Source organism: Stegostoma tigrinum, chromosome 1 (assembly GCF_030684315.1).
Source record: "Stegostoma tigrinum isolate sSteTig4 chromosome 1, sSteTig4.hap1, whole genome shotgun sequence".
Lineage (NCBI taxonomy): Eukaryota > Metazoa > Chordata > Chondrichthyes > Orectolobiformes > Stegostomatidae > Stegostoma > Stegostoma tigrinum.
This window is the reverse complement of record NC_081354.1, coordinates 2,803,429-2,829,433: the sequence shown is the minus strand read 5'-3', so window position 1 is coordinate 2,829,433 and position 26,005 is coordinate 2,803,429. Positions and strand designations below refer to the sequence as shown.

Genomic DNA, 26,005 nt, shown 5'->3' with positions numbered 1-26,005 from the left:
GCGGGAGATGCTGTGTGCAAAATGCAGGCCATGTTTCCTGCAGTTCAACAGTGACTGCACTTCCAAGGTATTTCAGTGGCACTAAACCATTCTGGGAGATCCCAATATTGTCACAGGCACTACAGAAATGCATGTTTGCTCGATTTGTTCTTACCTTGGCACTCAAGATTCTCTGAACAGGATCAGGATCATCAAAAACCACAAATCCAAAGTTAGGCAGCTTTCCCCCACTGCTTTTTGTATTAATGCGGAGTTCAACCACATTACCAAAACCTACACCACATGCAGAAAAACAGATGGAACAGTTTTAAACAATGCAAACACTGCAATGAGGCAATGGCTAATCAATACTTAAGCAGGCTGAAGAAGCAGCCATTACAAAGAAACAAAGAAACCTACAGCACAGGAACAGGCCCTTCGGCCCTCCAAGCCTGCGCCAATCGAGATCCTCTGTCCAACCCGTCATCTATTTTCTAACGGTCTGTGTCCATTTGCTCCCTACCCATCCATGTACCTGTCCAAATATATCTTAAAAGACGCTAACGTGTCTGCGTCTACCACCTCGGCTGGCAACGCGTTCCAGGCACCCACCACTGTCTGTGTAAAGAACTTTCCACGCATATCTCCCTTAAACTTTCCTCCATTAATTCTATGATGAAAAAAACTGAATGAGGGTAACACGGTGTATTAGCCTGACAGGCTTCAGACAAGAAAATAAAGTTGAATATTCTTTTTCGTTCAGTTACTAGTGAGCCCCTTAGTCACCTTGCTATCAATCGGTCTCACGGCATCCATAAAATATGACTTAGTTAGTCAATGCGGCTGTAAGATTGGTTTCTTTTTTCTCCACACCCAAAAGGGATGAACAATGTACCAGTTGAATCTGTCTGCCACGGCCACCTGATTCACAGACACCTGCTTCAGAGATAGTAGGAACTGCAGATGCTGGAGAAACTGAGATAACAAGGTGTACAGCCAAATGAACACTGCAGGCCAGGCAGCAGGAAGGCTGACGTTTCAGGCCTAGACCCTTCTTCAGAAATTTCTGAAGGGTCTAGGCCCGAAACATCAGCTGTCCTGCTCCGCTGATGCTGCTTGGTCTGCTGTGCTCATCCAGCTCTACACCTTATTATCACAGTCACCTATGACAGTTTCGCAGAGTTCAAGAACTTTACATACACAACGTCAGAGATCAAAAATATGTAAACATGAAACTGCAGCAAGCCACTGACTATAAAAGATTGATGATATAGATTTCAATGTTAGAATAACCTATCCCTGTTCAGTAAAGAATCATTCAATCAGTTAAGATTTTAGCTTTTTTCAAATTATACTTCAGTTATTTGACCAATTACTCACCCATGAAAAAGTCTTTCAGTTCATTTTCATCAATATCATGGGGCAAGTTGCCCACAAAGAGCTGGTGACTATCTGGGTAACGGATGATTCGCCGATTCTCAACCTCATTCGATTCAATATCTCGACCTGCAACTCAAATTAAAACCTCTTTATATTAGTTATAACACTCAAGTTTTACATTTCAAATTTATTAACAATCATCTGTAGTTTGCAAACAGATTCTTTAAGAACAATTAACAAGGTCATGCAACATTTCAGTGCTCGGAGTATTAGTCTTGCTGATCTAAATGTAACTGGGCTTTCTCTTCCCACTGTGTATTGATACTGCCAGAGACCCACTTTTCTCCTATGTCTACCGCTAACACAGGTTCAGCTTTCAGACATTTACCAATGATCCAGAGGAACAGGTCTGCTGATCCTGTTTTGCAGTTTAATGCAATCATGGCTGAGAGAACACTGCAATGTCTTTATCTCACAATATCTTCAAATCCTGTACAACACTGGTAATGGAAAAATCTCTAACTTAAGCACACTCTTAGATTGAGCTTCTACAGCTCTCTATGACAGAATTCCAAGGGGTCACAACTGTCTAAGTAAAAACAAATTCTCATCTCATCTATCAGTGGTATCCCCTTAGTTTTCAGTTGTACTGCCTTCTTCTAAATTCCCCTACAAACAGGAACATCTTACCTGCATCTATTTTTCACATTTCATTTTTGTTTTTGCTAGATTACATGGCCTAGGCCAGGCCCGAAACGTCAGCTTTTGTGCTCCTGAGATGCTGCTTGGCCTGCTGTGTTCATCCAGCTTCATACTTTGTTATCTGGGATTCTCCAGCATCTGCAGCTCCGATTAGCTCTGACCATCAAGTGTCAGCTTCTGATTCAATAATTAAAGTACCTGCCCTAACATTATTTACACCAAATGTACCACTCAGCAGCAGGCCATCTAGCACTAAAGATGCATGCTGCTGCTTCTGCACCATATAAATGATTTCCATGTTATGTTTTCTAATCTTATCATAAACTTTTGCTCCTTTCTTGCACCTGTGCTTATCCTGCTTCCCCTTAAATGTATCTACACCATTCACTTCATCACCACCTTTGGGAGTGAGCTTCGCCATCTCCCCACTCTCTGGGGAAAGAAGATTCTCCCGAATTCCCGACTGGACATACCTGCCTGTTCTGGTAATTAGTGTAAACCTCATCACGCTGGTTGTGTAAATCCTTTCCAACCTTTACTGCTGTAATGTTCTAAACAAAAACCCAAGGCAACAAATAACATGCTCACCTGTTCTAGGTCCTCTGGACACTAAGCCCAGCCTCTCCCGAGGACGTTGGTCACGAGACCGTGGGGGCTGCGCCTGCACTTCGGTTTTACCTTCTGCTCTTGGCTGTAATTAAAGTTGGGAGAAAGGAAAGAAAAGGAGTGAAGTTGCTACAATGGCTTAATTCAACAAGTAACAAACCGTGAACATGTTTAATTCACAACGGCTTGTATTAGCAGCTTCCTGCCTGAAGCAAAAGCAGTCTTCCTCTTGTAATTGACTGACATTACTTTATCAAGGGTATGTACTAACATTAGCTAACAAAAATATCTATGCTTGCAGTTTTTAAAAAAGTTAATAGTTACCTAATCCAAATTGAAAAACAAACAGAATATCTAAGCTTTTCTTTTGAAGAAAAGCAAATTTGAATTAATTTTTATATATATATGCAAGTCCATTCACAGATTACCTGTGAGGCTGGTGCTTTAACAACATGGGGAGGAATTCCAGAGGAAGAAACTGTACCACTAGGAGGCAGATTTTTACTTGTCACTGAGGCCCAGGAGAAAGCCTGCAGAGAATGCAACACATACCTATGCTACTATCAAGAAATAAAGCATTCCCTCAAATATAAAAAATGTTCCTGAGCCTTTAAATAGGGTACGATTGCAGTCTGGCACCTTATTGGTTCTAATTATATAGGGCAAATGCATTTAACATGTCTATTACAGTCAACTACTACTAAACTGCTACAACTTACCATTCAGTTTTAACCTTTAGAAACTATGATTTAATATAAATACCCACTTAACTAACCAATCTATACAACTTGCATAATTTTGAAGCCCTGTCTGTATATTAAGTCGATGTTTTCCACAAAACACTTTGGTTTATAAATTAGGGAATGATTTACAAAATAATGGTCATGTTACACCTGCCACTAAGAGTTACCCACACAATGAGTATGATTGACATTAACCTTGGGAGCCTCTTGTGCTTGAGAAACCGGTTCCACTGGGGCAGGAGAGGGTGATTTCTCTTCCACCTCTTCAACGTTCTTCTCTGGCAGCTCCGGTTCTGGTTTTACCTCCTCGGTTTTTGAGTCAGGTTCAGGTTCGGGCTCAGGAGCTGCCTCTTCCACCGTTTCCTCTACACCATTACTTTAAACAGATGCAAAACAATGAAATCTAGACATACCTCACAGAACATAGAACATTACAGCACAGTGCAGGCCCTTTGGCCCTCGATGTTGCGCTGACCTGTGAAACCAATCTGAAGCCCATCCAACCTACACTATTCCATTATCATCCATATGTTTATCCAATGACCATTTAAATGCCCTTAAAGTTGGTGAGTCTACTACTGTTGCAAGGCACCGTATCAAAGATCTATTTAGAAAGAGCCCAAAATAGTTTTGTACTTATGCTGCTCTGACTGCTTAGGTGAAAGTATTAAATATATAAATATTGTCTGTAGGGTGCCATGCACAAAAATATTCAACAAAAATGTTTACACTGTGATAGTGATTGTAAGTTAGCGCGGAGACTGAAAACATGATGTACAAGTTGTGAACAATTTGCAACATAGACAACATGAAATGATAGTGCAAAGTTATTTCTTTTAGTTAGATCACATTTAAGAGCAATATGTGCTGTCTGATTAACATATTACAGACATAATTAGAGACAGATGATAAATGTTGGCCTTTGCCATATTCAGCCATATCTCTTGAATGAATAAAAATAACACAAAGGAACTATATGTTGCATAATGAGAGAGTGTTGTACACTAGAATGATTCAGTGGGCCACGAATACTTTAAGGAATATTTTCAATATCCTGAATGATTTGTCATTTGGAAAATAAATGGCTCACGCTGGTCATTGATGCCAATTAACTCAAAGACTCCTTCAAAAGTTATCCTGAAAGTTTAAGCATTCGGAATAGACCATTCAACCTAAATGCCTATTCGGTCATGACTGACCACCTTGCTCAACTCCACTTTCAGGTCTACTCCCCATATCATCAATTCCCCAGAAGACCTGAAGACCTCCTTCAGCCTTAAATATACTCAACCACTGAAAATCCACCTGGGGTAGAGAAATCCAAATACTCACTGGCCTCCTATGAGGGAAAAAAAACCTTCATTCTAAACAATTGACTCCTTATCCAAGGTTGTGCCCTGTAGCCACAAGTTACTACAAAAAGGCTCAAGTTGGTGTGAGATACAAACACCCAAAAAGAACCTACACAAATCCAGCAGCAAGTCTTGAAAACAAGTGACCTAGCTTTCATTAGGTTGTTTCAGGTCAATTACATTTCAGCAGAACCAACAGAAGGTAAGAGGAGACTGAAATGTTTGCAGTGTTTCTCTCAACACAGTTGCCACTGGAACAGTTTTCCCTCAGCATTTTGTGTTTTTACTTCAGATTCTAATATTTTTTGTTGCTTTCAACTGTAGTCATTATTATAATAATAATGATTTGAGGCGTGGTGACCCACAAGTTAAACCACCACCAATCATTGCTCTCTAATAACAGGGTAGTCCTATGTTCCTCTACAACTGTAGTGAATTTACCTTTCACTGATTTGGGATTTACCTGACAGTGTGAGCCTCATAATACGTATTATTAGTATTTTCCTGCACAGGCTCAGGAGAAAGCGGACGTTCTTCTGGTTCTTCCTCCAACTCCTCTTCAGATTCTGAAAAGTGCAAACTGACTTAAGGAGGAGATCAATTTATTGAGGCATTCATGTCAATACAGACAATAGCAGCAAGACTTTTAAATGATTAAGCTTTGAACACATTCAAACTTCACAAAAGCTTATGCACTGGTGAAGCACAAATAGCTATCAGAAATTCCATGGCTGCCAACATTACAAAAAAAAAGTTTATATAGGCTGGATTTCTTGGCAAGAGGCCACACGTACAGCGCCACAAAATGTATTGTGGTTCCACTGCTGTTCTGCTGAATTACACACTGCTGAGGAACACGGCCATGACCATGAGACAGAGGCTGGAAGCCTTTAGGTTTTTGTGTCTTTAAAAAAAATGGAAACAACCAAAACATTGAGAATCAAGAAGAAAGAAAGGCGTTAGAATGTGCAAAGGAGAGGAGCGAGTATATTGTAACAGGAACATTTTAATTATGCATGGGAGGGATACGGAGGGAAACATACCTGAAGTAACACAAAGTGGACAGGAAAAGGTAGAACATGCCTAGGGCTGGGATACTTGCTACAGGCACCCCAACTTCACAACAATGGACACACACACACAGATAGCAGATCTTCCACGAGCCAGATATAATTAACCCAGCAAGTTTGTGAGACAAACTAATCTCAGAAACTCAAACAGAGCACAACAGCAATTGAAAGATATTACCAAGAAACACAAACAAGCTTCCTCTACTTCACCCCATCCTGTGATGACTAGCAGAAGCAGGACAAGTTTATATCCTTAATCTTCGGGGACAAGCGTTTGGGGGGTGGGGGTGGTGTGCTGTGCTGTGCTGGTGGTGAGGGGAGGAGATGAGAGAGTGAGAGTGAGAGTGAGAGAATGAGGGAGAGAGAGAATGGCATTGTTAAGAGGCAAATAGTGGTCAAGTCCCCAGCCTGGTGTGGCCAGTATGCAGACAGTGCTACTACAGTTCATCACACATTGAATGGGAGGACTTCTATACTTTCTTTCAGAATGAATCTCTCTCTTCTTGGGTGCTTTATGATGCAATTCACCTATTCTGGGAGAACTAGTGGATTCACATATATACCAGATAAACCATGTGTATGTAATGCATGGTCTACTCAGACACTGTTTGGGAACATCAGTGGAATTATGGGGAGGCACTGTGTATAACACAGGACTCCAATTTGTTTTTACAAAATGCCTCTGACTCTCAGGTCAATGCGCAGCCAAGTAAATATGGCAGTAACTGATACAACATCTATGCTCAGATCAAACCACCATCTGTTTGTAACGCAAATTAAACCGGCCCAAATTCTTCTAAAAATAAGTGAAGAAAATCCTGCAACTGATCTTCCACATGGGAATACTATGACATTCAATTACTGTCCATTTTTTGACATGAACCACAAATATTTCAATCTACTGTTTAATCTCCATTAGACAATGCACATCCTTGGCTTATTACCTTCTTCCAATTCTGCATCTGAGTCAAAGACTTCATCCTGGTAGCGGAATATATCATTATGGACATAAAATTTGTTTGGAACAGAACCCTGAGATTGTTTCGGGGGAAAAAGAAGGCAGCATGTTAGTCTCAGCAAACATAATATTCTCGCGTTGAATGATGATCATAAAGCTCAACACATATTACAACTACCCTCATGTGAATTCAAATTTCACTCTCTCATTAAGCATTCCTTCCCAAAAACTTGAAGAACACAAATGACATTACCAGTTACCTATCAGCATGAAAGGAACCTAAATTTTTTTAAAAATCATTAATGGGATGAGGGCTTTACTGGATAGGCAGCATTTATTGCCCTAATGATATCAGGAAATTACAATCAAGATTTTCAACGCTCAAATTCAGACAGCAGATCTATTCCAACAAAGGCACAGGCACAACGCAGTTATCGGTGAACCACGCCAACATTTAAAAATATTTAGAACAGAGGAGTCATTGACATTGCTGGACTGAGGAAAAAGTCATTGAACAGGTATAGCATTTCAAAATCACCAGCCTGTAAACAATTCTAAGCCAGATTTTGGCTCTGGCCAGGTTTCAAAGACAAATAAATAGAACCTTCACTGAGTTAATAGGGGACATGAGGTCAGGTGACTAAGTAAGAAGAAAGAACACACAATAATGAAGAAACAATAGAACAAAAACAAAGTGCTTGAGAAAACTGGTCTGGCAGCACCTGTCAGGAGAAAAACAGATTCAACATTTAGAATCCAGTGAGTGACCTTTCATCAGAATCAATGCTTGCCACAATTTTAAATATTAAGTCAACTAAGGCTGATGAGTCAATGACTGCACAACGGATTAAGTCAAGATGGGTCAGGTGAGGTCACGAGCTATTTGCAGCATTGGGAATGACTGGCCCTCAAAGCTAATTAAACAGTCCAAAATGTCACCAATGCAAAATCTAGTTGAATTGTTCCTGTAGGTTTTTTTTCCCCTCACCCATTCAGGAGATATAGTCAGCATATAGATAATTATTGGGGTTTTTGGACAACTCTGGTTTTGGGAATCCGAAATAACACCTGTGTGTATTTCCCACCTCATCTCTCTCTCAAACCATACATTTGCTTGGGCTGTGTCAATGAAGAACCAGGCAGACTCTCATTGCATATTCATAGTTTAACTCTCATATGCCACGTAATTGCAGTGGAACGAAAGATTTCCTACCCTGTGATTGTTTAAAATTTTTAGTTCACTTTCATTGTTTTAGTTCACGTGGCTGTCACAGGCTGGGCCAACATCTGTTGCCCGTCCCTAGTTGCCCCCTTGAGAAGGTGGGAGTGAGCTGCCTTCTTGAACCGCTGCAGTCCACACAGGTAGACACACAATGCCCTTAGGGAAGGAGTTCCAGGATTTTGATCCAGCGACACAGAAGGAACACTGACATATTTCCAAGTTGAGATGGTTAGGAGTTTGGAGAGGAACTTGCAGGTGACAGTGTTCCCATGCATCAGCTGCCCTTGTCCTTCTAGATGGATGTGGTTGAGAGTTTGGAAGGTGCTGTTTCTGCAGTGCATCCTGTAGGTGGTACACACTGCTGCCACAGCATGTTAGAGATGGACAGTGTGCATGTTTGCTGATGTAATGCCAATCAAATGAAACCTTCATGAGTTTGTGGAGTTGCACACATCCAAGCAAATTGTGAGTTTCCCATCTCACTGCTGACTTGGGCCTTGTAGCTGATGGATTATAACAATACTACAGCTGAACAAGTAACAGGAGATTTTCTACTCTTTTGTTACTTTCATTTCCTGTGTCTTCGCTTCTTTTCCTTATTTTCAACTCATTTAATTGTTTTATAACGTAATATCTCCGAGAAGAACCGAAAACTGAAATCATAAACTCTGCCTACCATACCTGTAACTACGCTTGGGAAGTGAGAAGAAACTTTTCTTTTCGTCGGCTAAAATAAATTAAAAGCCTAATAACCTGTGAAATTCAATTGCCAAGTAAGACTATTCATTGTGCGGGTAGTAGGGCCTGTGTTACATTACAATAGTCACTGCACCATTAAACCCCTTTATAGTCTTTAAAGAACTATGGGATGTTCTGATGCTGTGAAATGTGTCACAGAAATGCAAGTTATTTCTCCAGTTTGGTATTACATTGAAACTACTTTAAATAACAATAAAACACTAGATGCCCACTGGAAGCAACATCAAAATTTTTAGTATCTATTCTTTGGAATTCTCTAACCAGAGATACTGTGACTGTGTAATGAAGACAGAAATCAATAGATATTTTGCACAAGACAGAAACAAAAGGACATGGCGCTCGAGTAGAACAGTGGTGCTGAGGTAGATGAACCACAATCTGATTGAATATAAACAGCAAACTCAAAAGGGCATACAATTTATTTCAGCTCCAATTCCTTCCTTATTCAAATGCAGAGGATTCTGAATCAATTGGCATTGCACAGTGCCATAAACACTAAAGCATAATCATTTGCAAAGTTAAAAACTTACCTCTGGTGCCAGCACAAAAGTCTGCATGAACTTCCTCATTGGCTGTCCACTGTTAGACAACTCGCCCATGACTTGTACAACCACCCCATCACTCAGCGTCGCATGTGCATCCACATGGCGAATCTTTGTGTGGCAATCACTAAACTGCAGGGACATGACCTTCTTGTGGATTTCCTACACAAAGCACAATTTAGAACTGACAATGTATTATAACATTTAAAAATCTGATAACCACCGTTCTAAATTGTCATCTGAAAGGAATTTAATGTCTAGAGTGAAAGGTAAAAACGTTCAAACAAGTTTTTTAAAAAGGCAATGCAGGTCTAGAGTGAGCATGGAGATTTTGGGGCAAACACTATGTATTGTCTACCTTGATGATATAGTGTGCTCACAACATTCATCTTCGTTAAGGTTCAGCCTAGATATGTGATGGAATGTTTAGGCCAGAGAGGCCTTTGCCATCAGGGTCCTGCTTGTAGAAAATTGAGAGCATCCACACCAGACCAGAACACAGTGGTTCAAATAAACTGGATTCAGGAAACCTGCTAACCATATTTTCACAGAAGGAGGAAGTTTGGAGTACAACAAGGGTGGGGGGGGCTGAAATAAGAGGTGGAACTAAGGAAGAAATCAATACGCAACAATTTATGCATATCAGTGACTTGCTCCTGAGCTGTACCAACTCAATGTGAATCTAATTTTAGAACACTGGGCACTTCTATGCCAAAAACCAGTGAATTATGGGAATGGGCAATGCAAGCCATGTCTAGTGTGAAGCCTTGCACCCCAAAATTGCAACTCTTGCTACCGTGCAAAAACTTAGGAGGGGGGGTGAAAATCTTTATTAGAAATGAAACAGGATCTAAATATGAGGTGAAAAAAGAAATCAACAAGACTCTAGCATTCCCAGGTTAGGGGAAGGGAGCAGAAATTGTCTTGATTTCTGAGCGTTAATCATTGTTCAGCAACTGCTGCAGTAAGGCCAAGGATGTTTGGAGGGAAATGGAACAACTGTTTGATTTGGAGTTAAACTAATGACAGAGTGAAGAACCTGTGTGTTTTGCCTTGGAAGGCACAATTACTGTGTGTGGTAAAAAGGCAACACTAAAATCAGAGAAAAGCTATTGCAATACCACTATCTTCCAAGTAACATATTACATTTTGATGTTAATATTAAACCATTTAGTTTGTAAGAAAAAATTCAGGGGAACTCACAGCTTGGCCATAAACTGCTTCTGCTGGCTTCCCATTGCCATCCAATCCACCATGAACGTAAGAGGAGGTCCTACCATAAAACCTGGAGACAAATGTCACAAGCAAAACTGGCCATTAATAAATAATTGTGGAAAGATTTATTCCCAGAATGTTTACCAGCAGCGTTTGGTATTTCAACATTTAAAAAACACAAAATTTAGCCATAGTTGAAATATGTATCTTGTCAATGTTGTCACACAATATACTCAAATAACACAATGAGAAGTTAGCACATTACTGACAGACCAAGCACTGGGGGTAGAATTTACATCTGCTCAAGATCACATAGAACACATAAGTACTCACTACCTTTGGTAACGGTAGAAGTGGAGACAACGAATGATTTCAGAAGGAAACTGAGTGAGCTGCCAAGGGAAATAAAGCTGTGCAGCCACAGCAATAGCGTGAGATTTGACTGATCGGAATACGTACAGTGTTGGTGTTCAGCTTGTTGAGTCCACAGACACCTGCTGTGCCAACATAACTCAAATGGCAAGGCAATCCAGCATTGGACATTCTTAACAACACACAGAAACCTCTCCAAATACCAACATAACTAAATGAAAAAGAAAAATTGAAGCATTTCTCCATGAACACTGGGGGAGTGAATCAAAGCATTTCAATCAATTTGATTACAATTTTCATATTTAAATAATTATGCTTTTGAACTTTACCTATAGTTAATAATAGCATTGTAGCTTGGGATTATAAATTTCAATTTCAGATAAATGGAGAGGGTCATATAACCAATGCTAGAGTCTGTTTGACAATAAATTTGGGTGGTTTAACCATTAAATATCAAAGGTAGGGTCAGACTGTTTCACTGAGATGTTGGGTTTAATTACTTGCTGGTTCTCAGTTCACAAGGCCACCCTAATCTCCTAAAACCTAGAAAGGAGTTATTAACACTAAGATTGAAACTGGTGCGCGGGAACCTGTCCCTTTGCTTCTAAGTTGAAAAGTTGTTGGGATCAGCTGATTAGCATTTCTACTCCGAAATGAAGTGAATGGATTTCCAATGCCCAAGAAAAATAAGAGTAGCCCATTTTGAGATAGTGTTGCGGGTGTTTCTCAAAAATAAGAAATATTGCAGGCGGAGGCAGTTACAGTGGTCTGCAACCAATTCAGAGCAGTGTTATGATAAATGTAAGAAAGTCCTGTGTATTAAAGAGAAAATACAGACCCTATTGCCCACCATGTGGAATGAGGAAGGGAGCTTGCTCTCAGTTTGAAGGCAGAGCTTATTAAGAATTGAATGAAGACTGGAGGGTAGATCTGGCTGAAGCTAGAGGGAGCATTTCCAGAAAAATGTCCAGTGTGAAAGACAGTATTGTGAAAGAGAAAAAATATACAAGAAAGAACCTTAGGAGCTGCAAAATATTTGATTGTTTCCAGAAGAAAGGCTAATTTATTTCAGCATCTAACATGACAATGAGGTTTTTGGTTGACAAAAGCAGAAGAAATGGGCAAATAAGAACGAACTGTGGGTGCGGGAAATCTGAAACAAAAACAAAACTCAGGAGAACACAGTGTGGAGCTGGATGAACACAGCAGGCCAAGCAGCATCTCAGGAGCACAAAAACTCAGGAGAAACTCAGCAGGTCTGGCAGCATCTGGGGAGAGAAACAGTTAGTTAATGTTTCGGGTTCAGTGACCGCCCCCCCCCCCTTCAATACTAAGAAAGGGTCAAATTCTATTTGGTTCTTTAAAGTAAAGTTAACCAGTTCAGTTAGCGTTCGGTTTGTTTGAGTCACAGCAAACGTTTTAAATAACAAAAAACTTGTTATGCGTCTTTCTTTCAGCTGTTAGTTCTAATTTTCTTTTTAAAAGTAACAAGTCTATCAAGAGATCACAACAATTAGAGCGGAAACTGAGCAACTCTAGGTTTTTGATGCAGCCTGCTTGAATGAAGAATCTCCCAAACCAATCTGGATAAACAATTCACACGACAGCAACTTTTGGTTATTCCTGATAGAAGTTAAAATTCACATTCATACTTAAATATATTACTGGTTTATAAAAACTAGCTGCTGGTTTAAATGTGATCTCTATGCTTGACTCATTTAACTTCTGATTTAAGACAATGACTGTGCAACTTTGTATTGCCAAGTAGAAATAACCTCTTGATAATTCCATTAAACTCCTTCACCGATCTCAAATGGGACAGCCATACTAGAAAGGATACGCAGAGAAGGCAGACAATTCCAGGACATAAATAAAGGACCGAGGAAGCTGGGACGGAAAGCAAGATTCAATTCCCGGAACAAATCTTCACCCAGTGAGCTTATCATGCTCGAGATTTTAATTGAATATCAGTTGAGGGGTAGCGTAGAACTCCATTCTTGTTGAAAAAAGACAATTTTGTTGAAGATTTTTCTCTTGTACTTAACAGAACATTTGCAAGAATTGCCAATGTATGGGAGATCATCACCTTATACTGCTTAAAAACCAAAATAACTGCGGATGCTGTAAATCAGATACAAAAACAGAAATTGCTGGAAAAGCTCAGTGGGTCTGGCAGCATCTGTGAATAGAAATCAGAGTTAATGTTTCAGGACCAGTGAGCGCGTTCCTCAGAACCTCATTATTTGGTGCATTGTTGCAAATGTTCATGAATGAAAAAGAAGCCGCCTCCATAAAATGTGCCTTTTTAACAATATATAGATACAATATCCACTTGTCTGTCTCTAAAACATTGGAACGGAAGTACACCATTCAGCCCATCAAGTCTGCTTTGCCATTCAATGAGATCAGAGCTGATCTATAATCCTCAACTCCAATTCAGCCAACTCCTGGCAGCAAATCTGAACAGATTCTTCCAGCACCTCAGCTTTGATCAGTTTTATTGATTTTTGCACAAGAATCAAGCCCCAGAACAAATCCTTGTGGATGAACGGATGTAGCTCACGAGTAGGATATATGCAACCACATTTCAATTTGCAGGCAAATGTATCTAAATATCAGCATTCTGATAGCTGTTCAAAACCGAAGCTATGGTCAGTGTGGAAGCAGGAAAGGTGAAAAGCAGCAAGTCAATGGTCTATAGGGCCAGAGCTTTGCTCAATCAAGGCTCTGATGAACATCTAAAGAAACAGCCTGGTTTACAATCAATGCCAATACACCCCTCAGATCACTTTTAGTAGAAAACAGGATATTTGGAGCAACTCAACCTCTTTCTACCAGTAAAACTGGTAATCAAATGTACAAATTAAATCCTGGTTGATCTGGCTATTTCACATTTCAGCTTCCCAAAGCCCCCACCCCCACTGCCTATCAAGAATCCAACAAAAGCAACACACAGTGGTGGATGCTGGAAATCTGAAATAAAAGCAGTCAACATTTCAGCAAGAGCATTCCAAAGACTGCTTTTCAGAAAAAGATTCGCCTCACTGTTCTTACATGGTGGCTTCTGGTTTTTAAAATAGTGGGAGCTAGTTCTACATTCTACAAGAAATACCCTCTCCACGTCCACCATATCAAGTGGCCTCTTTTCTCCTGAACTTCAACAGATACAAGCCTACGCTGTCCAACCTCTCCTCATAAAATAACTACCCTTTCCAGGGATTAGTCTGGTAAATATTCTATCAACTCCTCCCAAATCATTTCCAGCCTTTTTTAAAAGGAAGGATACCAACAGTGTGCATAATACATCAGATATGATCTCACCAATGTCAGGTGTAACTAAAGCATAACTTCTTCAGCATTAGATTTCCCCACACAGTAAACAAGGGCATTCTGATAAAAATAGTTGTTTGTCAGTAAATAACTTGCTCGAAAAAAAGACATTTGGTCTAGCTTCTTGTCTAGTATTGGTATTTCTCGTGAATTGTCCTGTGTGCAAGAATGGAAAGCTTTGACAAAATGTGCCTTTTTTCAGCAATACTCTACATCCTTTCAGCATTCCTGATTACTTGTGGTTGTCCTACAGACAGGCAGTAACACTGAAATGGATTCTATAATATTCTAAACTAAATTTCAGGCCAAATTATAAAATTTAACACTTCCATTAAAAACTAATAATGAGAAGACAATCACATCAGCAAATTATGTTTAACCATGTTTATAAGTGGCATTTACAACATGACTATTTTTAGCAAAGCAAATTGAATTCTCCCATGCTTGTAACCTCAATTCAGCAAAATGAGAACAGAGCCAACTCAAACTGAGACTACTCAAGTACAACAGCCTGGTATCACAGCTTAAACTACCAACAGGTAATATTAGCTTCAACTATCACTAACAGCATGAAATTCAGATGATGGAAGGGACAGATGAGTCAAACAACATGGAAACAGGTCCTTTAGTCCAAATTTGTACAGGCTGGCCATGGTACCCACTCACCTAGATCCAACTGCCCACATTTGGTCCATACCCCTCTAAACCCTTCCCATCCATGTACTTATCCAAATGTTCTTTAAATGTTGCTACTGTACCCGCCTCAACCACTTTCTCTGGCAGCCCATTCCGCTTACGCACCACTCTCTGTTTGAAGAAGTTGCCCCTCAGGTCCTCCTGAACTCTATCCTCTCTCACCTTAAACGTATGCCCTCTAGTTTTCAATTCCCCATCCTTGGGCAAAAGACAATATGTATTCATCCTATCCACAACCCTCATGAGGTCACCCCTCATTCTCCTACATTCCAAGGAATAAAATCCTTTCCTGGCCAACCTCTCTCTATAATGCAGGCCTATTCGTGCTGACAACATCCTCCTAAATCTTCTTCACACACTTTCCACTTTCACTATGTCTTTCGTATGACGGGGTGACCAAAACTGTACACAATACTCGAAGCACAGCCTCCCTAACAACTTATACAGCTGTGACAATGTCCCAGCTCCTATACTCAATGCCTCAACCGATGAAATCCAGCATGCTAAATGCCTTCTTCACCAGCCTGTCCACCTGTGACACCGCTTTCAGCGAACTATGTACTTGTACTTCTAGGTCCTTCTCTGTTCCACGAAACTCCTCAGGACCTCACTATTTACTGTATAAGTCCTACCTGGGTTTGACTTTCCAAAGAGCGACACCTTACACTTACCTGTATTGAATTGCATATGCCTATCCTCAGGCCACTTCCCCACCTGGTCAAGATCCCTCTGTAATCGCTGATAACCTTCCTCGCTATCGACAATACCTCCTAATTTTGTATTAGCTGCAAATTTACTAATCATGCCCGTACATTCACATCCAAATCACTTATGTAAATAACAAATAACAAAGGTCCCTGCGCAAACCCGTGCCACACCACTAGTCACAGGCCTCTCAGAAACAACCTTCAACCATCACCCTCTGCTTCCTACCATCGAGCTAATTTTGAATCCAATTAGCCAGCTCTCCCTGGATCCCACGCAACCTAACTTTCACGACTAGCCTGTGTGCAGGACCTTGTCAAATGCTTTACTAAAGTCCACACAGACAATATCCACTGCCCTCACCTCATCTATTGACCTGGTTAGTTCTCTGAAAAATTTGTCAGACATGACTTCCCATGCATAAATCCATGCTGACTATCCCTAAATCAGACCTTGACTCTCCAAATGTTGGTTGATCCTGTCCCTCAGTATCCTCCCCAATAACCTGCCTACCACTGATGTCAGGCTCACTGGTGTGTAGTTCCCTGGCTTGTCTTTGCTACCTTTCTTAAACAATGGAACATCAGCCACCCTCCAGTCTTCCAGAACTTCGCCAGTGGCTAATGATGAAGCAAAAATCTCTGCAGGGGTCTCTGCAATTTCTTCCCTGGCATCCCACAACATCAGAGGATGGATTTGTTCAGGGACATAATAACAGAAATACATTCTTTGACAGTATTTTTCTAAATAGACTGCAAATTTGTTTTGTGTGCTTTGGAACCTTTAATATCTCATCTGGATAAACAAGGTATCTGCATGTCACTTGATTGTACACATCAAGTCGCAGGTGAACTTACACAGCAAGCTGTGAAAATTTAGAATGCACTGACTTAAAGGGCAGTGGATGAAAGTTCAAAACTTTCAAAGGGGGAGTTAAATAGATGCTCGAAAAAGAAAAATTGCAGGATTTGGGGAAAATGCCAAAGGCAGCAAGCATAGTTGGAGATCTCTTGCAAAGAACCATCACAGCGTGAAATGCCTCTTTCTCCACACTGATTATTTTTTGAGATTCTATTGGGATTTGCTAACTTTAACAATGTTAAAGAGCTGTGTCACCTATAAAACGTCAATGCCTATGGGGGTGGTTTCATTTAACCTCAAGCTGCTGAGCTTAACAATACTCCGACTTCCAGGTCTTAGCAGTGTGCTAATAACATATGATGAAAGGTCAAAGCCAAATAGCAAGAGTAAATTTCACTTTACGCAGGGTGGAAGCTGCCAACTTCTCTGAGCAGGAGCTCTCCCAGAAATAAGATTGCTCAACCCTGAAAACCATCAGTGTTCACTGGTTTAAACATAAACCATGTCTACAGCCCTGAGTTGAATCTTGCAGAAGGACGCCATTCAGTTTATCACACCTGTGTTAGCATTTGGAGTTAAATTTAGATATGGAATCACCAGCTATAATACAGATTCAAATTATAACTTTGTCCCACTTCAACACTTTCCTGTTTGCTACCTGACAATTATCTCTTCTGCTAGAAAGGGTACATTTCAACAACATTGTGCACAATCAGACAAGATTAACCTTCAAAGGAATTAACAAACAGCAAAGACCAGCATTAATCAAAGCTCATGACTTTTTCCATGAGCAAGTCTGGAAAGAGCAGTCCAGTCTCAATAGTGGCAGAAGGAAATGGTGATATCACAGCAAGTCCAAAAGACTTAGAAGGAAGATGACTAGAACTGATTTGATATATTTGTCAGAAAAATCTGAAAAGGCTTGGCTTTGTCTCCTAAGACAAGGCAGAGGGTGACCTGGTAAAGGTCTTTAAGCTAACGTATAAATGTAACAGGATAAGAGTTGAAAAATGTTTCTGCTCTAGGTTATAAATGTCAGATAGAAAATAAATCTAATATGCATTTCAGAAGAAACTGATTCATACCAACGCTCAAAGTAAACTTGCTACTACAGTGACTGCTTGACATTAAAAGAATAGATGCACTCTTTTAAATTCATTGATGGGGCGTGGACACTGCTGCCTGGCCCTAGCATTTATTTCTGATCCCTAGTTGGCCCCTTGAGAAGGTGGAGGTGAGCTGCCTTCTTGAACCGCTATTGTCCACGTGCTGTAAGTAGACCCACAATGCTCTTAGGGAGGGAATAGCAGGATTTCTAGAATATATGTTCGTGGGATGTGAGTATCTATCACCCATCACTCTGACATCAAACACTACCCAAAGGAAATTTGGTAGAAGTTTCAAAATCATGCTAGTTTAGACAGGGTGGCGAGGGAGAAACTGTTCCATATCAAACAACTGAAAGCCAGAGGGCACAGCTTTAAAGTGCTTTGCCAAAGAAGCAAATGTGAGGCTTAAAACTGCAACCGGTAATTAAGGTCAAGAACGCACTGCCTGAGAGTTTGGAAGTAGGTAGGTACCAATGAGGCATTCAAGAGGGTAGTGGATGGTTATTTAAATAAAAACAACGTGAAGGGTTCCAGGAAAAAGGCAGGATCCTGGCACAAAGATAAAATGTCAGATGGTCGGTGCTAGAATGTTGGGCCAAATAGCCCATTCCTACAGGGTTCACTGTTAAAATTCTTAGATTCTGTAACTGCACTGAACAATGCAATCAAATATCTCCACTTCTGACCTATGATGGAGGGAAGGTCATCGGCAAAGCCGCTGAGGGTGATTGGGCTTAGGTCACTACCCTGAGGAACTCCTGCAGTGATGACCTGGAGCTCAGATGACTGACCTCTCACAACCACAGCCAACTTCCCATGTGTCAGGTCTGACTCCAGCCAGTGGAGAGATTTCCCTGATTTCCATTGACACCAGTATTATTAGAGTTCCTTGATGCCACACTCGGTCGAAAGCAGCCTTGATGTCAAGGGCTATCACTCTCAGCTCACCCTCTGGAACTCAGTTCTTATGTCCATGTTTGAGCCACGGCTGTAATGAAGTCAGGAGCTGGGGGGCCCCTGTAGAACCTAAACCAGGCATCAATGAGCAGTTATTCCTTTGATAACACTGTTGACGATACCTTCTATCACTTTACTGATGATCGAGAGCAGACTGACGAGGCGATAATTGGGCGGGTTGGACTTGTCCTGCTTTCTGTATACAGCACATACCTAGGCAATTTTCCACATTGTTGCATGGATATCAGTATTGTATCGGTATTGGAACTACTTGGCTAGGGGTGCAGCTAGCTCAGGAGCACAACCTGCAGTACTATTGCCTAAATGTTGTCAGGGCCCAGTGTCTTTGCAGTATCCAATGCCCTTAGCTATCCCTGATATCCCATGGAGGGAACTGGCTGAAGACTGATATCTGTGATGCTGGGTACCTCTGTAGGAGATGCAGATGGGTCATCCACTTGGCACTTCTGGCTGAATACCACAACCTTTTAGTTTGTAATGATGACCTGCGCTACCTCATCATTAAGAACAGGGGGCCAAAGCACTTGTTGTTTAATTGCTCTCCAACATTCATGACTGGAGTATCAGGGCTGCATAGCTTAAACCAGATTCACTGGTTGTGGAATCTTTTGAATCTGTCTATCACTTGCTGTTCCTGTTTGGAATGCAGTTTGTCCTCCATTGCTGCTTCAATAGGTTGGCACCTCATTTTTGCGTTTGACTAATGCCACTCCTGCACTCTTCGTCGAGCCTGGGCTTACCTCCCAGTTTGGTGGTAATGGCAGACATACCAGCCACACACTTGCATTTCTGCTTCTAGTGATATCCGCGGCGCCTCATGGATATCCAGTTTTAATTTGATACTTCAATTCAATGTTTGTAACATTTGACATGTTGGCAGTGCCACAAAGCATGATGGACTTGGTGATAAGCTTTGAAGTGCCTGATGCTGAGCACATTGTTGCGTTACTGTGTCCAACATAGTGGAGACTGATCATCAGCCAAATGGGTGATAAAGTGGTAATCAGCAGGAAGCTTTTTACTCATGTCTGACCTGATGTCATGAGAATTCATGAAGTTCAAAGTCAATGTTGACCAATTCCTTTCAGGTTGTACACAGCTGTGCTGCCACCTCTGGTGGGTCAGGTCATATCCAGAAAGGAGGGTGGTTTCTAAGGAATCATCTTTCAGGTATGACTCTGTGAGTAGGGCTATGGCAGGCTGTTGCTTGACTATTTTGACACTTGCCCCCAGACGTCAGTAAGGAGATCTCTGCAAAATAGAAGTCTGTTTTTTTCCATTATCATTTCCAGTGCCAACGTCCATACCGAGTGGTTCTTTTCTTGAGGTTTCGTAGTGATTTGGTGCAACTGAGTAGCTTGCTACTGTGTTAAGGCTCAATCATATCACTATGGGTCTAGGCTCACATATTGGCCAAGTCAGGTTAGGAAAGGCAATCTGCCAGGTTTAAGGACATTACTTAAGATCAGGTTCTAGATAGTGATCTATGTGGAAAGACAAAACTTCCATTACAAAAAACACAACAACTGAGAGCACTGCTCGAGGGAATGAAGACTGTAATCAATGAAGGTCACTGAGACATTAAGCTACGAAACAGCCGATAGGACCAGCTTTGTGTAAGATGTCACCATTACATCACAACATGACTGAACTGCTGTCTGAGAAGTGGTGATTCACTATTCTTCCAACGGGCTTTTCGGCACACTCTACGGCTACCTCCCGTTGACACTAGGTCAAAATCTGCACGGCTGGTAGGCACCTAATCATGTTCATTCAAACCGGATATTCTTATTGCAATAAGAGCAGGGAATATTACATAACATATTGCCCATTCAACAGACACTTGTGCATACAGCTGGTGTGTACTAAGGATTGGTCTTGGCTAGGGCAATGGAATCAATTTGTATAAAGTTACCCCTCAGCCTCTGACGCTCCAGAAGCTGTCTACTCTGAATAATAAGGGAATCTCAGGAAATTCACCAAAATACATGGTAGAAATGACAACGTGCTCCCAATGAGGTCAGAGGAAGAGGAAGTAAGAACCGCTATCAAGGGGATCAACAAAATGAGGGCCAAGTGGAATGAGGTTAAAGGATGTTCAGGACATTCACAATGGAGACAGTGCACAGCTTTCCCATCTCTTCTGTCTGTGGCTAACATCAACACCATTACAGTACCCCTCAAAGAGTCAAATTGTCCTCATCACCAACACCAAGCTCTCAGCTGCTTGGAAGGAATCGACACTGGCACCCTCACATTAGGCACCAAGCTTCTCTGCCTGTTCACAAAACCCGTAATGAAACAAGGCAAGACAATTACGAGCACTTCTAGGGAGAGAAGGGCCCTAGCATCAATTCCCAGATGCAATGAAAGCATTACGATATTTGAGAAAATCATAAGGGAAGTAAAACACAATCAAAAGGACATCACAGGTATCTTTGTCAATCTTGCAAGAATTTGACTGCATTGGACACAAGCCACTCTTGAAAAACATTATTTGGAGTAAGTCCTCATGGCAATGGTCAAAGATCTGTGCTCAAAAAACACCATACTGAGGAAAGGCCACTCTAAAAATTATAAAGGGCTCAATGAAGCAAGGTGACTCTGTCACATCAATATTATTGAACATTGTGCCGGACCCAGTGGTGTGCTCCCTGTAGGGGACAAACTCAGGACTGTCCATCCTCCTATTTTGGCCTTCGTAGGTGACATGGTGATCCCAGCAACTTGCGAGCCAGGATGGAGTGGAACTTTAAACTGCTCCAGTCATTTTGTGACAATGAAAGACTGCCTTGTTTTCTAAAAGGCTTTTTCTTGACCTGTAACTTTTGCAGATTGTCCTCCACAATCATGACAAAACCTGGAATTTAAGGTTGAATGTGCACCCTATGTCCCCAGAGAAAACCCGAGATATCTGGGAGCTCACACAGATCTCTGGGCAGGCTTGGCAGATGGTGACTGGGAAGAGAAGCTCAAGGTTTGGGCGACCTACCTAAGGGCAGCTGCTCTCCATCCAGCTTGGAGCATGTGGACCTGTTCTCACCTACGTTAACCAAAGTTTGGGTAAGGACAGCAAATTTCATTTCTTAAGGGCATGTCTGAACCAGATGGGATTTTGTGTTAATCTGCAGTGGGTCCATCATTGTCATTAGGCTTGCTTTTGAATTCTGGGTTTCAGTTTTATTAAATTCAAATTTCACCATCTGCCACACTGGGATGGAACCCATGTTCCAGATCATTAACCTGGGGCTCTAGATTACTACCTAACCCAGTGACAGCACCATCACACCACAAAAGGGAAACTAGGTAGCCACAGAGAGAGGGAAACAGAAAGATATGTCGATGCTGGGATAACAAACACTGGCTATGTTGGTCAAAGTCCCCATTGCGATAAATGGGAAGTTACTGAGTGCATTGAAATCCCTGTCACACCCAATGGGAAGTGCTGCTTTGTCGTCAGGGCTGGGGTGGGACCAAGGAGGTAGTCAGTTTGATACTGAGATTTTTTGAAGTTAAGAACAATGGTTAAATCTATACAAAAATTACCTGTGCAAGAAGTCTGGTGCCTTGTTCAGCAAAGTGTAGTACTGCCTCACAAACTCCCGCCCTACAAGCAGGGGACTTGGCTTCTCCATCACCATTTCTTTGGTACACAATGTTGCTTGCTGAAGGAGAATGGAAAGTGTTAGTTACTTACTCTGTTAGATAAACGCTAGTGTCAAATAAGCATAAATAATCACCACTACATTCTCCCACTCTCACCTGACAACCAGCCCAAAAAGACATTAGAAATGAAGTAAGCGAGCAAGTACGATACAAATGTCCAACTTGTATCATGTAAACCACGAAACGGGAACATAAATGTCACAACTATGCAGCCCCCAGCAACACTGCAATTTCTCAAAGGGCAAATCTAAATTAGATTGTTTTTGAATTCAAAAACAATCTAATATGAATTAATGAACAATGTGGTACTGCGGTCATACACAATTTTGAATCATTTCAGTTATGAAACTTTGAATTATAGGTCCTCTGAGCTAAATATTTGTATTTTAGCAACAACCTTTCTCACACTTTATTCCAACACCTTCCATGACTTCAGTCCATAAAGATAGCTTTTTGACAACATGGCAACATGTACCGTCAAAACGAAATGATGCAAGGAAAGAGCAGATTATATCAACTGAACCATAGAGCAGGACATCAATTTTGAACGTGTCCACGTACGTGAAGAATATACATACATGAATATGCTTGCGTTTTACCTCCTGACTAACAACACACCAAGAGGGTGCACATCGGTGATCTCATTCTGTCAGTGAAGCCCCGATCTTAAAGCTAGGGTTTAAAACACACTCTCAGAAAACAGTTAGTAAACTTGAACAAAATGTGGTCAACTCATTGGAAGCCTTGGTCAAACATGTTACCCGATCATTTTGAAATAAGTTGCAATGTTTAAATTATTTTAATCTGATTACTGAGTAGGGTTGAGTATAGCTCCATTACTTCAGCAAATAAATTTACCCTTGCTTATAAATTTATGGAAATAATAACATCACTAAGAGCTTTTTTACTTTTCACTGCTGTGACTGAGAGAGAAGTGAGTACCTCAGCATTAGCAGTCTGAAGGAGAGAAACATTCAACATTTGTGTTGCATTGTAAATGTAGTAAAACATTTACATCCAGTGCAAAGGACCTTATTCAGATAATAAAAACTGGTCAAAAACAGGATTTTTTTCCTGGATATACCATCCAAGGAAATGCATTGCTGTTTCACACTAATCTCCCACACAACTTTTATTTCATAAGAACTAGGTGCAGGAGTAGGCCATTTAGCCTCTCGAGCCTGTTCTGCCAATCAATACAATCATGGCTGAGCTCATCTTGGCCTTCCCTGCCAGCTCTATGTAACTCTTTGACCCAGTACTAATCAAAAATCTGTCCATCTCCTCAAAACTATTTAGTGTCCTGGTGTCCACCTCACTCTGGAGTAGTGAATTCCACAGATTTGACAGTTCTTTGGGGAAGTAATTTCTCATCTGTTTTAAATGTGCCACCCTGTAGTCTCAAAACTATGACCTCTCATTCTCCAATGCACCACAACATCTGCTCTGTCTACTTTGTCAACCCACTGTAGCATCTTGTAAACCTCAATTAGATCATCTCTCATTCTTCTAAACTGCTCAATCTCTCTCCATAAAACAAACCCCTCATTTTTGGAATTAATGTGGTGAGCCTCCTACAAACAGCCTCTAATGAAATTACACCCTTCAAAGTATATAAAGAATCAGACTTTATGCAAGGCACCATTTTCCTTTAGGAGTTCTCCAATTAATTACATTTTGGCATTCTTTCCTTATGGCCTGATAATTTCTTGTTCCCTTTCCATGCCTCCATCAAAGCTTGTAAAGCACACTATTGTAATTATATGAGCCTCCAGCACTTCCTCTGGCAGCTCATGGCAAACGGGGTTAGATTAATTTAGGAAACTTGGTCAGCATGGACGAACTGGACTGAAGGGTCTGTTTCCATGCTGTATATCTCTATGACTCTACGAACATTGAAATAGGAGGCGGCCACTTGGCCTCTCAACAGGATTGTGGCAGATCTGATTACTCCACATTCCTGCCTAAACCTAAAAACCTTTTACTCCTCACCTTTCCACCTCTGCCTTCAATGTATTTAAAGGCTGTTTCCACCACCACCTCAGGAAGGGAGTTACTCTGACAGCTACACCTTGTCTGTTTTAAATGACAAGTTGTTCATTTTCAATCTAGTTTAGGATAATCCCAGAAAAGGAAACATCCTTTCCACATACAATCCGCCAAGACCGTTCAGGATCTCCGGGGGGGGGGGGGGGGGGGGGGGGGGGGTACTGGAGAGTCTGGGAGGGGGGGGGGTAAGACTGGAGAGGAGGGCAGGAATGGAGTGGGGGTTGTGAAGTGGGGGTGGAGGTGTGAAAGGGGGGTGGGGAGTGTTGGGTGTGGGGGATGTAGAGTGGGGGGGGTGAAGCGGAGGGGGGGTTGAAGCTGGGGGGCGGGGGGGGGTTGAAGCTGGGGGGGGTTGAAGCTGGGGGGGGTTGAAGCTGGGGGGGGTGGGGGGGGGGTTGAAGCTGGGGGGGGTTGAAGCTGGGGGGTGGGGGGGGTTGAAGCTGGGGGGGGGTTGAAGCTGGGGGGGGTGGGGGGGGGGTTGAAGCAGGGGGGAGGGGGGGATGAAGCGGGGGGGGTGGGGGGGGGATGAAGCGGGGGGGTGGGGGGGATGAAGCTGGGGGGTGGGGGGGGTTGAAGCTGGGGGGGGGTTGAAGCTGGGGGGGGTGGGGGGGGGATGAAGCGGGGGGGGTGGGGGGGATGAAGCGGGGGGGTGGGGGGGATGAAGCGGGGGGGGTGGGGGGGTTGAAGCGGGGGGGGTGGGGGGGGTTGAAGCTGGGGGGGGGGGGAGGAACGGATGATTCGGGGGAAGGTTTTGCTCAGGCTCTGGGCGCTAGATCAATGCAGGGAGCGGGCAGATTCGCGCAGAGGCGAGAGCCGGAAGGTTCCGGCCGGTTTCCCTCCCGCGCCCCCGGTACCTGCGGCTCCGGCTCCGGGAAAGAGGCGGCGGCTCCGAGCTCGGCCGTTACCGCGTGTGCGTCAGGAGGAAGTGTCCGGCAGCGCGGCGTCACACTCTAACCGGTCCCCCCCACCCCCAAACCGCCTCCTCCAAAGTCACATTCTATCCGCTTCCCCGCAGCGTCACACTACATCCGGTCCCCTCTGCCCCTTGCTCCCGCGTGTCTCACACGATGGGATTTCCTCTTACACCCCCCGGGTGTCACACTCTAACCAGCCCCCCCGGGTGTCACACTCTAACCTGCCCCCGGATGTCACACTCTAACCAGCCCCCGGGTGTCACACTCTAACCAGCCCCCGGGTGTCACACTCTAACCGGCCCCCGGGTGTCACACTCTAACCAGCCCCCCCGGGTGCCACACTCTAACCTGCCCCCCCGGGTGTCACACTCTAACCAGCCCCCGGGTGTCACACTCTAACCTGCCCCCGGATGTCACACTCTAACTAGCCCCCCCCGGGTGCCACACTCTAACCTGCCCCCGGATGTCACACTCTAACCAGCCCCCGGGTGTCACACTCTAACCTGCCCCCGGATGTCACACTCTAACCAGCCCCCCCCCGGGTGTCACACTCTAACCTGCCCCCCCCCGGGTGTCACACTCTAACCTGCCCCCCCCGGGTGCCACACTCTAACCTGCCCCCGGATGTCACACTCTAACCTGCCCCCCCCCGGGTGTCACACTCTAACCTGCCCCCGGATGTCACACTCTAACCTGCCCCCGGGTGTCACACTCTAACCTGCCCCCCCCCGGGTGTCACACTCTAACCTGCCCCCCCCGGGTGCCACACTCTAACCTGCCCCCGGATGTCACACTCTAAC

The 26,005-nt window shown here is 42.7% G+C and overlaps 1 protein-coding gene across 2 annotated transcripts in view; it reads right to left on the bottom strand.

Moving 5' to 3' along the window:
- Positions 1–25,289, bottom strand: part of g3bp2a (G3BP stress granule assembly factor 2a) — a 28,796-nt gene extending 3,507 nt beyond the window's left edge. Inside the window, exons 1-11 of one of the 2 annotated variants that reach the window (XM_059647396.1) lie at positions 25,146–25,289; positions 22,126–22,244; positions 10,517–10,598; positions 9,302–9,475; positions 6,777–6,864; positions 5,226–5,328; positions 3,606–3,786; positions 3,096–3,197; positions 2,650–2,752; positions 1,360–1,485; positions 155–273 (exon numbers count right to left, since the gene is read on the bottom strand). In XM_059647396.1, the coding sequence (XP_059503379.1) occupies positions 155–273; positions 1,360–1,485; positions 2,650–2,752; positions 3,096–3,197; positions 3,606–3,786; positions 5,226–5,328; positions 6,777–6,864; positions 9,302–9,475; positions 10,517–10,598; positions 22,126–22,220 (1,173 nt within the window). In that variant the 5' untranslated portion in view covers positions 22,221–22,244; positions 25,146–25,289. The remainder of the gene's footprint in view (positions 1–154; positions 274–1,359; positions 1,486–2,649; positions 2,753–3,095; positions 3,198–3,605; positions 3,787–5,225; positions 5,329–6,776; positions 6,865–9,301; positions 9,476–10,516; positions 10,599–22,125; positions 22,245–25,145) is intronic. The other variant, XM_059647434.1, reaches the window with a different exon arrangement.
- Positions 25,290–26,005: the final 716 nt, after the last annotated feature.